Source organism: Pteropus vampyrus, unplaced genomic scaffold (genome assembly GCF_000151845.1).
Source record: "Pteropus vampyrus isolate Shadow unplaced genomic scaffold, Pvam_2.0 Scaffold51, whole genome shotgun sequence".
NCBI classification, from domain to species: Eukaryota; Metazoa; Chordata; class Mammalia; order Chiroptera; family Pteropodidae; genus Pteropus; species Pteropus vampyrus.
In genome coordinates, this window is record NW_011888832.1 from 5,593,836 (window position 1) to 5,608,266 (window position 14,431).

Sequence of the window (14,431 nt, forward strand, 5' to 3'; positions counted from 1 at the left end):
GATCGGCTGAGTACCTGGTTCTCGTGCCCTGAGGGGACGCTGAGCCCCGCAGCTGCCATGTAGGTGCTGCCGATGGTCTTGATCTTCTCTACGCTGCTGAACTTGGGCTTCAACAGCAGCTGCAGGACAGAGGGAGGCAGGGGTGTAGCACATTGCTGCAGCCAGTCCTGCCCCCGATCCTGAGACTGTGTGGGGTCCCCCCAACTTCTGATGCAGACGTCCTTCCCACGGGGTCGCTGAGCTCCCAGCTGAGCACAAGGGGCTTCTCTCCCTGCGTCTCCTCCTGTCTGTCCCCTGACACCCCATCTCCCTCATCCCTTCCATTCGGGTCTGGTCTCATGCTGGCTAAATCCGTGGCCCTGCGGTAGCATCCGCAGGGATGTCCGCTACTCGTCTCCACCTCCTAGTCAAGCGCAGACAAGGCAGGGCTCCCAGAGAGGTGGACAGCGTGGCTGGGACTCAGGCTGGGACTCAGGCTGCCCTACGGGGACCCAATCTCATCGTGGCCACCCGCCCATCAGGGAAGACTCGTGACCAGAGCAATGAAGAGGGCAAATCTGGACGTTTTCTAACCAGTGCAGAGTTTACGCCCCCTCCACGGGAGCCATGGCGTGTGACATCAGGTGTGGGGCGCCCCGCGCCCTCTCCCGCCCCCCGCCCTGCCCCAGAAGCCGGGGTGGGGATGGGCCAGACCTCGTCAAAGTCAGCAATGATCTCGTTGAGCAGGCGCAGGCACTCCAGCCCCTCCTTGTTGACGTCGCACTCCGTGTAGAAGACCTTGAAGTCCGGCACGGATGCGAACATGACAGAGACGCAGTCGTAGGACTGATGGTACCAGTCCTGGGGTGGGGGGAGGGGAAAGCGGGGCCTTGTGACCACCCGCCCGGCCTCGGGATGGGAAGCGGGCTTCAGGGGTCCGCAGCCTGGCTGTCTGAAAACGGGATCCTGAACCCATCCGTCTGGGAGGACTAAGGGGCCTTTTGCTCTGAAATGCCCCGAGTCCTGAGGCTGAGAACCCCCAGGGGAGAAGCAGCTGTCAGGAGCCGGCTCCCCACTCACAGGCCTGTTCCTTCGCCATAACGCGGCAGCACGGAACTGGTGGAAACGCACATGTTTTTATCTGGGTTACAGATGCCTGACGCAGCCAGATGGGCGCAGCCAGCCTGCCAGGCAGGTAGTAGTGGCCCCATCTCACGGATGGGAAACCGAGCCCCAGAGAAGCGAGGTTCGCGTCACCCAGGTCTCTGGACCCAGGGCCTGTGTCCCACAGCTAATGGCACACATTGTCTCCGGGGCGCGTGGGGAAGCAAACTGGGAAAGCGGTTTGTAGTTAACAACCATCGCCGTGCAGGACGGCCCCCGGACCTTACATCTCCCTCCCACGAGTGGCCACAACACCTCATTTAACTTGTCACCAATGAAGTGGGCAGCCACGTGGGCTGGCAGGACGTTCTCCAGAAGGAGGCGGTTCACGTTCTCCATGGTTTCGAACTCCTCGTGCTCCTTCTTGAACTTGTTCTTCCACAGACAGTCCAGGCGGCAGTAATAATCGATCTGCAGACAGCAGGGAAGCCAGGGTCCAGGGCTCAGCGCGGGCAGAGTGGCTGGGGGCCCACTCGTGGGCGATGCAGGGAGACAGGACCAGGGCTCCCCGAGGACACTCTGTCTTCTGCACTGCTCCCCCTGAGGCAGCCGGGCCCCACCTCGCTCCCTCTCCAAGTGGAGAACGAGGGGCTGCCCTGGGCTAGGGTGCGGGGGGGCCTTCCCCAGCCTCACCTGTCTGGAGAGCAGGATGAGCGTGGTGTAAAACAGAACCAGGTAGAAGCAGATCGTGGTCTTCAGATCCCTCCATGAACAGACTGAGGGGCTGTGGGACACGAAGTGAGAAGGCGGGGGTCGTGCCCAGCCCCCGCGCAGCCCCCAGACTCTCAGTGCTGCCCCGGGAAGAGCCGCCAAGACGGAAGCCATCGCTGCCCCCAGCGCTCACGGTCTCGTGTGCACAGTACACAAGACAACCCCAGGTTGTAAAGAAAAGGGGGTGTAGGGTAGAGGTTGGCTGGGAGGGGGGGGAGGCCTCACTGAGGTGACATCCAAGCTCACACGTGATGACAAGGACTAGCCGTGGCAAAGCGAAGCAAGAGGACCAGCAGAGGCAGCCAGGCTCCTGGGCGGGTCCAGGGCCGGGAGATTGGCAGGAGTTTGTGGGTACAGGCCAGACCCCCAGGAGTGGCTGTGTTCGGGGTACCCACAGCCCAGCCTCTTAGTTCCAGGGGAGTCCAGCCCCTTTTCTCAATCTACGTGGGGCCCCAAACCCCAGAACCATGCACACACCAGCCCTTCGCATGCCACAGGGTCACCCGCCTGTCCAGGACCAGGCCAGAGACAACTGTTCTCTCCAGAACTTGAGGGATCAGGACATTGCTCAAAGCAGGGGGCTGGGCTGGAACTGAAGGCTCCCCTTCCCCACCCTTGGACTGGCCTAAAGACAGGACTGTCCCCTGGAGGACCGGCCCATGAGTCACGCTCAGCGCTGAGAGCTGCAGACCCAGGAGGGGAGCCCGTCACCCGCCTTCTGTCAAGTGGAAAGCACGCAGCCCACCCGCAGCTGTCCAGTCCAGACGGGCCGCGAGCCCGAAGCCCCTGGCTTTGAAAGGACCCCAACACAAAGCGAAGGTGCCACGATGGGCCACAATCCAGACGGCCAGCAGGGCTGGGGCCCTGGCAGTGAACTGCGCCCCACCTGAGGGTGTCGTTGATCTTGGTGAGGTTGCCCAGGCTGTCACAGCAGTCCCACCGTGAGCACAGGGAGACATTGAAGAGCACCAGGTAGGCCACCAAGGCCACTGTCAACAGCACGACTTTCAGCTCCAGGCTCATCCGCAGGAAGACGGAACAGGCGACAAAGGCCAGGATGCAGCTGCAGGTGTAATACTGCAGAGACGGGGGTGTGGGTCACCCCACCATCTCCCATCTCCCAGAGACGCCTCCTGGACCAGCGGTCACCAGAGGGAGGGACGCCTTTAGCGCCTCGGGGATCCCGTGAGGAGCCAGTGTGTCTTCAGCATCACCCTCTTGCCTTCCTGACCCCTGAATAATAAGCAACGAGATCTCGAGCTTTGGAGCATTGGGTGTTTTTACTGCGATTTTACTTCCACTTATGGTCAGCGAACTCGTTTAAAGGAAAAAGCGTAACAAAAACAAACCTGCGAGACAAGGGTCAGGGCAGCGGCGGGCACGCGCCTGAGCGGCCACCCTGCCTCAAGGTCAGCCTCGAGCTTGCCCTCCCCGGTGCCGCTCCGCCCTCCTCACTGTCCCGCTCAAGAACACGCTGTGGCTCCCCACTGCCCCAGAGCAAGACCCAGTCCCTGCCCCCACCCCCTACTCAGCACCCATGCCCCGCCGGAGCTGGGTCAGATCTCCTGCTGCCTTCGCCCCCCAGCTCCCCGCCCCCTCCCCGGGAGGACGGCAGTGACACCTGCTCCCACTCCACGCCCGTGCTTTGCTCCCGTTCCCTCCCCGCCCGCCCCATCCCGCGCCCTTTCTGCGTCTCCAGAACAGCTCAAAATCCACCGCCACCCCCTTAAGTCCCACAGCCTGTAGCGCTGTCGGGCAGGGCGCTCCCGCACTGCTTCTGACCGCCTGCCTGGGGCCACATGGCAGGCAAACCAGCCAACCCCTCAGGCCTGCCACAGAGTGAGCGGTTAGGACACACAGGCCAGCACAGGGCGTCCCCCACACCCGGGCCAAATGAGTCCCAGACCAAGGTCAACGCAGCCCCTGTGGGCTCTGCTTCCCCCACACTCCTGGGAGAGGCCGGGCTCGGCCCTTCCACACTGGGGGCTCAGGCCCTAGACATCGGTGGCTTTTCATGTCCCCCGCTGCTCGGGAGCGGCCACGTGAGGCCCAGCCCACGCACCTGGAGGAGCTCGCACGGGGTCCCTGCCCCACCGTGGGTGGCGCTCAGGCTGCTCTCATTCCCAGCAGGTGGCCCCAGGGCCCGCGAAGGCAACAGTGGCTGCAGAGAAGACAGGTCCCGTGAGGGGGCCCAGGGCCCAGCGGGCGGGCTGATCTGGAGGGGCCAGCGTCACGCATCTCCTGCCAGGCCCAGCTGTGGCGGACTCGCCACGGCAGCCATCGGCTTCACAGTGGGAAGGGTGCAGAAAACAGACGCCACCCCAGAGCACGAGGCTGACACGGGGTGGGGAGAAGCTGGGATCAGCATTCCCAATGAGCCCCTTCTCTCCAGGGGACGCTGAGGGAGACAGTCACAGAGCCCAGAGTGGGGGGACACGGAGGAGAGGAGCCCCTGGCCCTCAGTGTGGGAAATGGGGGGACCAGCATGGACAGCACTGCCTGAGCATTGAGCATGTGAGTACAGCCCGAAAGACAGGGGCCCAAGTGTCCTCCCAGCTTGTACCCAGGACGGCTCGTCCCCAGAGAGGAAACCGAGTCTCGGAGAGGCTGAGCAGGGCCTCCTCAGGGGGCCAAGACGAAAGGATGGGGTGTTGAGGACACGGTGGGACCGGCCTCATGAGTCCTCTGGGGGCCGCGAGCCCGTATTTGAGGTGCGACCAGGGCCGGCCGAGGACTTTGGAGGGGGGTCACACCAGCTGCAGCTTTTAGGCGGCAAGCTAAGAAGAGGCTAGGATCTGGAGGTTCCCAGCATCAGACTCCCCCCTCCAAGGAAGTGGGCCTGCTGTGGGGGCCTTGCCAGGACGCGCCCCTGCCCCCCAGAACCCACCATGTTGACAATGGCGATGGTGAGCAGGCTGCCGACAGTCAGGACGACCAGGGACAGCCGCAGCAGGGGGTGCGTCTCCACCCTCTCGGAGATGGACCGGAGCATCCCCCGGGCTGGACAGCACCTCTGTGGAAGCAGAGGCAAGTCACCCAGCGCCAGCCCCGGGCAAGGAGGGGAGCCTGCTGGAGTGGAGGCCTTGGCCGGGGCAGCCCACAGCCCAGGGGTCCGCAGACCAGAGCTGCTGGGAGCCTGGCCATGGAGAAGGGTAGGCGCTGTGCCCAGCACAGGAAGAAGGGACACTCCCACCCTTGGGGCTGTGGACAGCCACGGGCGCTTGGGGACACGAGCAGGCCTGGGAAAGCAGAACCCTCAAGAGATGCCCGGGGAGCACTCAGTGACTGTCCTCAAGGCCTGAGGGGCAGGGGCTCAGACGGGCAAAGCTCAGCAGGGAGGGTCTCCAGGGAAGGGGGCTGGCACCTCCACAGTCCCAACCCCCGTGGGGCTGCACGGGTGCCCATTCGGGGCATCCCCACTCACCAGGAACTCATCGGCAAAGCACAGTCCCAGCACCAGCCCCAGCACACAGGCCACCAGCCCAAAGGACATGCCCAGAGCCGCAGTCCTGGGGAGGAGGGGAAAAAAACCTAAGTTCTGGGGGACCACCTGCTCAGGGCTAAGCCACACAGTGCTCCCCCACCCAGCACCCCAATTCACAGGCGCACGTCAGCTTCTGCCCCCTCCTGAACTGCGACTCCACACTGGGCAGGGGGCCTTCAAAAGCCATGGTCCAGCTGCCTCGCTGCCACCACCCGAGGCCCGAGAGCAACGTCGTGCCCCCCTTTCTGGGCGAGGCGTGTGAGAAATGAGAGACCGTGCAGCCTCGGCACTCGGGGCTGGCCCAGAAGTGCCACACAGATGCGTCCCCTAGTCTGTCTTTACCAAGCACATCCTGAACCACAGTCTTAGTGGACCCCGTGGCCACCCACCCTCCCAGAACCACCTCGGGGCTGACCCGCCTCCCTCCCCTTGGCCTGCACCCTGCCCCGTTGCTCCCCCGCCCCAGGGCCCCAGGCATGGTGGCGGCACTCCCCGCTCCCAGCCTCAGTTCCTATAGCTGCTGGGGAGGGGTCCTGAGGGCTTTAGGAGCCTGTCCTTCTGCCATTCCAAGCACCTCAGGGAGGGTCACACAGGGAAGTGCCTGCACGGCCACACAGATAATAGGTGGTGAGAGGCACCTGGGAGTGAGCAGGCCTGTGGCTCAAGCGAGCACGTGTACTCTGAGCGCTGGCGACTCCAGGGGCAGGGCCCACACGCCGTCGCCAAGGGACTCCAAGGTCTAACGTCAGGTCACAGAACTCTGAGCAGCCCCAGCCCCAGGCTGACCCCAGCGGCTTGACCATCCTGCCCACCCCCATCTGACCTGGGCATCAGCAGGACGTGGACGAGCAGGATGCAGAGGAAGACGAGGCTGGCACAGGCGAAGTAGTGGCGGGCCCGGGGGATGGGCGCCAGGCGGTACTGGGGGCGACACAGACTGTGAGGGGTGGCTGGGACAGCCAGGCCTCCCCTGCGGGGCCATCCGACCTGACCCTCCAGCCCTCGGCCCACCCCGGCTCATGTTAATCACCTTAAGAACAAAGCTCACATCCGCCCCTGAGCTCCCAGTGATGTGACATCATCGTGAATGAGTAACTCACTTGTCCCCACTTTGCTCCTTTGTTTAGAGGTGCTACCTTCCCCTCCCCCACACACCCAGGTCTCCCCCTTTATTTCCAAGGTGCCTGAAAGCCCAGGGCTCCAGTCCGCAGACAGGAACCCTGAGCTCCAGGGCTGCTGCTACAGGGGCTGCGGTGGGTGTGTCCCCACCCCAAAGCGGGGAGCGAGGCCGGGCCTGAGCCCCGAGCTGCCCGCCTAGCACAGCGGTCACCTGCTCCGGGCCCAAAGTGCAAACGAGTGAGCCAAGTCCCGGGTCCCACGCCCGTGGAGGGCCTGCCAGGTAGGCTTCCTGGTGACCATGTCGGCCTCTGAACCCCAGGCTGCCCACCCAGGGAACCCCCAACTCAGAAGCCCCAGCTAGAGGACGCCTCCCCCCTATGCCCCACCCCACGCCCAGTCCTGGAGGACGAGGCAGGAGAGAGGTCCCGGCACCAAGGCACTCTGTCCAACAGGCCGCCTGAGGCCCAGACACACTGAGACCTCAGTCGGCGACACGGGTGACGGTGCCCGGCCTGGCCAGCCGAGTGAGAGCTAAATGACGGGACGTGTGCGCCTAGGACGCCGCCCGAACCCAGCAGGCGCGCCGTAAACACGTCAACGGCGAGGTGACCGCGGGCACTGGGCACGGCCCAGTCGGGTCCCTTCAACGCCGGCGCTAAGTGTGGGCTTGTCCCCGAGCGTGAGGCGGGCACTGTCGGCCTGAGACGGGGCCGGCCCTTATCAGCTGAGGCTCTGGCATCCGAAGGGACCACAGTCTCCCAAACTCACGCGGGAGACGGGAAGGGGAGCATCAACATGGGGGAGGCCAGCAGATGGAGCCCCCACTCCACCCGGCAGCCAGCTGGGGCCAGTCCCCCGCACCTTCCCACACAGAGCCGGCGTGCAGCTGCCCCTGGCCTGCGTCCCCCACCCCACCTCACCCCAGGCCTTGGAGCCCGCACCCCTGTAACGGCTCAGGGCCCTTACCTCTCGCTCAAAGCCGTTCTCCAGGAAGATGGACCCAAAGGTATAAAAGTCATCAGACTTGGAGCAGCAGGGCCTGCGGGGTGGCGGGCAGTGAGATGCGGGGACGGGGGAGCAGGAGTCAGGGGCCCGGACACAGCTGGAGCTGGGCCCCCGGGGGACCTCGAGGGCACAAGGTGGGCCTGGCCAGCTGAGGGGCGGGGCGAGCAGAGGGAGGAGGCTCACCTGGTAGAGCTGAGGCCCTCGATGGCCGACAGCATCTCGTCATCGTACGAGTCATCCTCGGACCGCCCCTTCGGGGATGCGCTTCTGGAATCAGACACCCCCAAATGCATCGCCCATGGGCCACGTCCAGACACTCCCAAATGCGTCGCCCATGGGCCACGTCCAGACACTCCCAAATGCGTCGCTCATGGGCCATGTCCGGATACCCTCAAATGCGTCGCCCATGGGCTCACATCCCCTTGGCAGAGGCAGGGGTGTAGATGAGATGACTCCCGAGTGGGGGTCCCAGGGCCCCGTATGGGATGGTGGAGGGATGGGGGTCCTTCTGAGGCCCGAGAGGCCCAGCATCGCCCCACCGGCCAGCAGCCCGGCAAGAAACGGGGGGCCCGTTTCCGGTCCAGGGCCCTTCCTGTAGCCCCACAGTGCCCCTCGGACCAGCCCCACTAACCCCGCTGATCCCGCTGCCGGGCAGGCACACGACAGGTACTTGATCGTTGTGAAATTCTGGTCCCTACAAACACTGCCCCCCAAGCCACGGCAAGCTCCGCGGTCAGCGCAGGGCCTCGCACAGCTGCCCTCCTTGGCAGAGGCTGGTCAGGGCAGCCTGCCTGGAGGAGGTGACTGAGACAGAATGTGGCCAGGAAGGCCACAGCTTCACGGAGACAGAGGATAGTGCGCCTACCTGTCAGGGGTCCGGTGGCGTCGCAGGGGGATGACCTGGAAGGGAGGAGGAAAGGCCATCGTCGTCCAGCACGAGAGGGTGCTGGACACCATCCCAGCCGCAGGCTCCCCAGACCCAGACTGAACGAGGCGGACGGGGACATCGCAGCCCCGGGAGCGTTCCCCACACGCCTGCACGTCCCAGGAGGGCGGGACGCGGGGCAGGGACGCGGCCCACCTCACGGACGGAGAGCAGGCCCGGCCGGAAGACCGTCCAGCAAGGCCCTCCCGCCCGCGCAGGCCCCCGTCCGCCCGGTCCCACCTTGGGCCGCCGGCCGTTGGGCACGGGCGTGCCGCCGCTGCTCAGGCTCTCGCGGTGGCTGAGGTGGGCAAAGGGCCGTGCGGCGCCCCAGGACTCCAGGTAGCGGGTCATGCGCACGGACGCCCGCATCTTCAACGCCGCCTCTCCCTTGGGCTTGGGGAGGTGCTGGCTCGGTGGCGGTGGCTGCTGGCTCTGCGGGCAGACACAGACACGGTGCCACCCCTGCCCTGGCGCCCCCCCGTCTGGCCGAAGGGTAAACAGCAGCAAAGCCGCTGGCTCGGCAGTCCCCAGGGACCGGCTGAAGCCCAGGGCACTCGCTGGCTGGAGCGGTGGCCCCAGCGTGGGGCCCTGTCCCGCTCTGGAGGGAGACAGTCACATGCAGCTGTGCTCACCCCTCCCGACCTCCCCAGGGGCAGAAGTGGGTCCGGGCCCTAAGCCCCAACGCCCCACGAGCCCACTGAGGCACCTCAGACCCAGACACTGTCCCTGGGGCCTGGAAGCCCACCGGCCCCTCCCCGGGAAGGTACCCTGGGGAGACAGCACCCAGGGAAGCCACAGGCATCCCATCCACCCACATGTGGCCAGCACATGTCCCTCCTGTGGGGAGCAGAGGAAGAAAGAGGGGTGCTGGCCAGCAACTCGGAGAGACGTCCCACTGAGGGGCGGTCCCCCCTCCTCACGCCCAGGGCACCATCTTAGGGAGTTGCACTCTCGTGGCCCCCAAAACACATCACGGGTCCATCAAGTGACACGGGCCTGCTGCGGCCATGCCCGGCACACGGTGGCGCGGCCAGGCCCTGACAGAGTCCAGCCCAGCCCCGCACCCCAGTCCTGTCCCGTCCCCGTAATGACACGCCTGGGCCCCACTCCGAGTGGGGAGGCTGAGCAGGACCAGAAAAAGGGGGGAGGAGGAGAAAGACCCCCAAGACCGCCGGAAACAAGCTCGGGCCATCCTGAGGCCTGTGGAACCCCTTACCCCCAACATGACTGCCCTCCAGGAGACCCCATCTCCAGGGTCCCCGCATACACCCACATGGACCAGCCGCGGCCACAAACATTGGCCGAGCCACAAGCGAGCAGCGTGGGACTCGGCCTCTGCGACAGTCCCAGGCAGGGTCTGAGAAGCCACTGTGCCCTGCCTGCGGTGGGCGGAGGTCACACGTCGGTCTCCCCTCCACTGTCGGCAACTCTGCCTACACAGTACCCAGCCGGCTCAAGTTCAAGGTCGCTGACACTTCTGTCACAGGGCAGGGGAGCCGGACACCCTGGCTCCCCAAGATGTGTGCCAAAGATCCATCCTTTCTCAGTTAAAACACACCTGCTCAGAGGCCGGTCCCCCAAATCGTCACTGCCCACAAGTGACCCCGCACGTCACCACTGACGTGAGTCAGAGCCTGCGGAAGCGGGGAAGAGACCCCCATGACACCCAGGAAGTCCACTGCCCACGGCATCCTGGGGCGGCACATGCGGTCACGAGAAATGAGCATCCTCTGTGCACACACAGGGGAGGTCTCCTGTGCAGGCACAGGAGCACGGCGTCACGCACAGTGCCACCCAGGCTCTGGGAGGCGGGGACAGCAGTGACAAGGGTCCTGCAGTGGGACGAGCCTGGCAGGGGAGGGACAGGCGGGTGGTGCGGGGCTGGGGGGAAGTGTGCTCAGGAGGAAGGGGGGAAGGGGGCAGAGGAGAGGTCAGGGACCCACGCCGTGGGGTCCAGGGCGAAGGCTGGGCTATATTCCGAGGAGGTGCCGGGCAGCCCCAGGTACGCAGGAGGGGCTTCCCCAGATGCTAACTCAGGGCCCCGGAGGACAACAGCAGGATGAGAACCGGGGTTACCCGGGAGGGGGCTGGAGATGGGTGAGCAGATGCTGGGGGAGGCTCACGGGCTGGCCCGTGGCTCCCTGGAGGCCGGGAGGACTAGGCCTGAGGACAGCCAAGGCCAGAGAGAGGGGGCAGGAAGAGCCTGCCATGGCTGACATTCTTGAGCGAGCCCCAAGGATGATTCACCAGCAGCCACAGGACAAGCCGCCTCCCGTGGCGGGGAGACTGTCCTATGCAGGCGCGGGGCAGGCCGGGAGCAGCCCAGCGCTGCCCACCACCACCGCGGGGTCCTCGTGGGGAAGGAGGCGGCCGACGCCGCGGGTCAGAGCCAGGACACAGGGGTCCGGCTCCTGAGTCTCATCCAAAGCATGCTCTTAAAGTGTGTCTTCTGAAAATTCAGATGACTGATACCCTCATGGAAAACAAATTAAGAGTGGCCATTATCCCAAGAGTGTCTATGCTGCATGCGGCCACAGCGAGTGCTTCACGCGGGGCAGCGACGTCCCCCCGTGTGGCCGGCGCTGGCATTCTCGTTCCACAGAAAGCAGCACAGAGGGGCAGCTGTTACCCGGGAACCAGAACACACGGGAACCGGCGACGGGGAGCTCACTGCCGCCCCTCCACTGCCCGGAGGGGGAGCCCGCTCTCCCTCCACGGGCCTTCCCTCAGGTGTGCGCCCCCGTCGCCCCCCTCAACGCCGCCCCCCTGCATCTGAGCCCTCGTACCCGGGGGTCGATGACCAGGTACGTGCGGATGTTCATCTCCTTCAGGTAGGAGTCCCGCTGCTGGCCGTGCCCATCCTCCACCTCGTACGCCTTGTCCAGGTGGTTCAGTGTCGCCTCCGTGATGTGCACTCGGCTGGGGGTGGAGGCCGGGGGTGGGGGACCCAGTCAGACGGAGCAGCCAGGCCAGAGCCCGGGGCAGCCGCGAGGTCCCCGGTTCTATCTGACCCGCCCAACGCCCGCCACCCAGAGTCGGACCCTGGCCTCTAACCCCACCGCTCTGCGGCCGAGCCTTACCCAGGGACTCCGGCCGCCTCCATCCTATTGGCGAGGGACACGTCGTGGGACCACACGTCATACTGCCACTTGCGGAGGCCAATGACGCCGCACAGCACGTTCCCGGAGTGGATCCCCACGCGCATGCTGATGTCCACGCCCGTGGCCTCCCGCACCTGCCTGGGGCATACCCGTCTGGTCGCCCACCCAGCCAGGGCTGCTGGCCCCAGGCAGGCTGGAGGCGGGGGCAGAGCGAGGGGCGTGGGGGAGCGTGGGGGAGCGTGGGGGAGGGTGTCAGAGCAGGGCAGGCCCCGCTCACAGGAACGATGTCCTCAGCCCAATAGCACTGGCTCCTTGACAGCAGCTGAGCGACCCATCCCTGGGAGTGTGCAAATGAACAAGGCCTGTCCCAAGCTCAAAGGCTGGGAGGATAAGGAATTCCAGGTGTCATTTGTCACTGCAGCTCATGGAGAAGGCCCCAAATTCCGTCACCGGGTGTCTCCCCAGCCCAGCACCCTGGATGGGTTTGAGAAGGCTGTGGGGGTCTGTAGAGGGGGCTCAGGCACTGCCCCAAACCCAGCAGAGACAAAGAACAGAGGCGCCAGCCTTTGGGGGCCCCCTCTGGGGAATAGAAACCCTGGGGTCCTAGCACCAGTCAACGCAAGGAGCCCAAGCTGAGATTCCCCAGCAGGGCACCCTGGACAGGAGCAGGGCCTCTGGGTCCCCTTAGTATGAGGGTGCGGGCTCAGGGAGTGGCCAGCGCCACATGTCCACCAACAGGCCTAGGAAGGGACAGAGCCCACCGCGGTCAAAGCTAGGTGGAGGGGGCCAGCACAACTTTCATGCACACAGGCCAGGGCCAGCTGGGACCCCAACCCTGTCCAGTGTTTCTGCCAACTCTGGTGAGATTCCAGGAGGAAGGATGAGCTGGACCCGGGCTGACATCAGGAGGTACGGCCTCAGGCAGCCCAGAGAGCCCTGCTTGCTGGAACACTGGCCGGTGGGGCCCAGCCCATGAGTATGGGGGCCTCCCACAGAGCACAGTGGCGGGGGCTCCAGACGGCCTCACAGGGAGGGCGTGGTGGTGGGAAGGAGCCCCAGGAGGCTGCGGGTCTCCCTGCAGCTCTGAGAGCCAGTCCCCCCAACTCTAGGGTCTTCATGGGGAACAGGAAGCAGATGAAGCCTCGGAGTCAGCCCTCAGGTCTGCGAGGACCTCTTGCTGCCACTGAGACTCTGTCCTTGGAGGAGGGGGGCCCAGCTGCCCCACCCGCCCGACCCCCAGCTCGGAGCCTCTGACGCTCTCTGGGCCTCGGAGTCCCAGTGCGGGGGGGATGCAGACAGCTGAGTGCACCAGGCAAGCCACCCTCACCTCGAAACTCAGTTTCCTCATCTGCAAAATGGGGACAATGCAGTCCCCGCCATGTCCACCACAGGGACAGATCCCTGCACCCAGACCTGTCCATGACACCTACTTAATGGCCTCGCAGATGTCCAGCCCCATCTTCACACAGTTCCGGGCGTGGGTGGGCAGGGACACGGGCAAGCCCGACACACAGTAGTAGCAGTCACCCAAGATCTTGATCCGCATGCACTCGTTGGCCTGCAGGACGAGGAGCAGGCCCGGTCACCCGGGGGCGTGGGGTCACGCAGGCCAGTCACCTCCCACGCTCCCCGGGGTGAACCAGGCCAGGGCCTGGCCAGGGCCTTCCCCCTGGGGTCCCAGCCACCGGTAGCTGCTTCTGGAGCTGACAGACGGACAGGGGACATGGGGCTCTCCAGGAGAAAGTCCAAGCGCCAGCGAGAAAGCCAGCAGCGCTGAGGGCGGCCGTCCGAGTGCCCTGGAGGAGGGCCCCTGCGTCAGCACCCACGCCGAGCTCCAGCACAGACAGCGCCCCGCCCGGCCCTGGTGCTGGACACGGCAGTGAACAAAACAGACAAAACTCCCTACAGCCTGGGAGCCCACCCACGGGTGGCGGAATGGGACACCAAACTAGATTAACAACATCTACAGACGTCCAACGGTGGTAAGCACTCAGGAGGGAAATGAAGCCCAGAAAGGCAGAGGAAGCGCGCAGGTCAGAGAAGGCCTCTCGGAGAAGATGACATTCAAGCAAAGACCTAAAGGAACAGAGGAAGGGAGGAAGCAAGCCACACCGGGGTCTGGAGGAACGGCCTGGAACGGCATTCCAGGCCGAGGGACAACGCAGCATGTGCAAAGGCCCCGAGGCCAGAAAGCTGCCTGAGTCAGCCGAGCAGTCAGTGTGGCTGACGGGGAGCCAGAAGGGAGATGAAGACGGAGAGGTGGCAGATGCCACAAGCTAAGGGGTCGGCAGGGGTCAAGGTAAGCCGAGAGATGGCCATGATATGGGGCTGCGGGGTTTGGGGAGCGGGGGGAGAACAGAGACGACGGGGTCACACAGGAAAATGCCCACAGCGGGGGAAGGGGGCCCAGGCGGGCTGTCTGAGGTTCCGCCTGGGGAGGCTCTGCGGACACTAGACCTTCCGTAAGCCCTCGGCAGTCGTGGCCACGCGTACCAAGGCCTGGGGGCAGGGTTCTGGGGAACACGGAGGAGTTACATGCAGGCTCCAGCTCCACCCCCACCCTGCTCCTCATGCTCAGCAGGCAGCCTTGCCCACTGACTTCCAGGGGAAGGGAGGCCAGGGACTGGGGCGCAAACACCCCAGCTCCTTCCTGTAGGGTCTCGAACATCTGGCTACCCTCTGGAACCAAGGTACCCTGTTTCCAGGTCTAGAACCTGCTCCCTCCCATGTCCATCAGGCCTGGGGCCAATAGCCCAGCATGAGTGACAAGCAGGATGCCTCCCCTCGCTCCAGGTCCTGGTATCTGCCATGACTGTCTGAGCAGTCCCTTTACTCAACCCTCCTCCCCTGAACCCACTGGAGTGTGTGCCAGCTGCCCCTGCTGGGCCCCGTCTGTCACATGCTCAGTTCCGAATGGCAGGGCAAAGGGGCCTGAAGGGAGTG

At 65.1% G+C, this 14,431-nt stretch overlaps 1 protein-coding gene across 3 annotated transcripts in view; it reads right to left on the bottom strand.

The window, feature by feature from the left end:
* Window positions 1–14,431, bottom strand: part of ADCY7 (adenylate cyclase 7) — a 31,490-nt gene that overhangs the window by 3,547 nt on the left and 13,512 nt on the right. Inside the window, exons 6-21 of one of the 3 annotated variants that reach the window (XM_023530656.1) lie at window positions 12,919–13,046; window positions 11,468–11,626; window positions 11,174–11,306; window positions 8,628–8,819; window positions 8,328–8,362; window positions 7,646–7,729; window positions 7,424–7,496; window positions 6,162–6,259; window positions 5,279–5,363; window positions 4,742–4,867; window positions 3,917–4,015; window positions 2,741–2,931; window positions 1,777–1,867; window positions 1,399–1,554; window positions 694–777; window positions 15–119 (exon numbers count right to left, since the gene is read on the bottom strand). In XM_023530656.1, coding sequence (XP_023386424.1) covers window positions 15–119; window positions 694–777; window positions 1,399–1,554; window positions 1,777–1,867; window positions 2,741–2,931; window positions 3,917–4,015; window positions 4,742–4,867; window positions 5,279–5,363; window positions 6,162–6,259; window positions 7,424–7,496; window positions 7,646–7,729; window positions 8,328–8,362; window positions 8,628–8,819; window positions 11,174–11,306; window positions 11,468–11,626; window positions 12,919–13,046 — 1,839 coding nt within the window. Of the gene's footprint in view, window positions 1–14; window positions 120–693; window positions 841–1,365; window positions 1,555–1,776; window positions 1,868–2,740; window positions 2,932–3,916; window positions 4,016–4,741; window positions 4,868–5,278; window positions 5,364–6,161; window positions 6,260–7,423; window positions 7,497–7,645; window positions 7,730–8,327; window positions 8,363–8,627; window positions 8,820–11,173; window positions 11,307–11,467; window positions 11,627–12,918; window positions 13,047–14,431 lie in introns of all 3 variants that reach the window. The other 2 variants (XM_023530654.1, XM_023530655.1) reach the window with 2 other exon arrangements.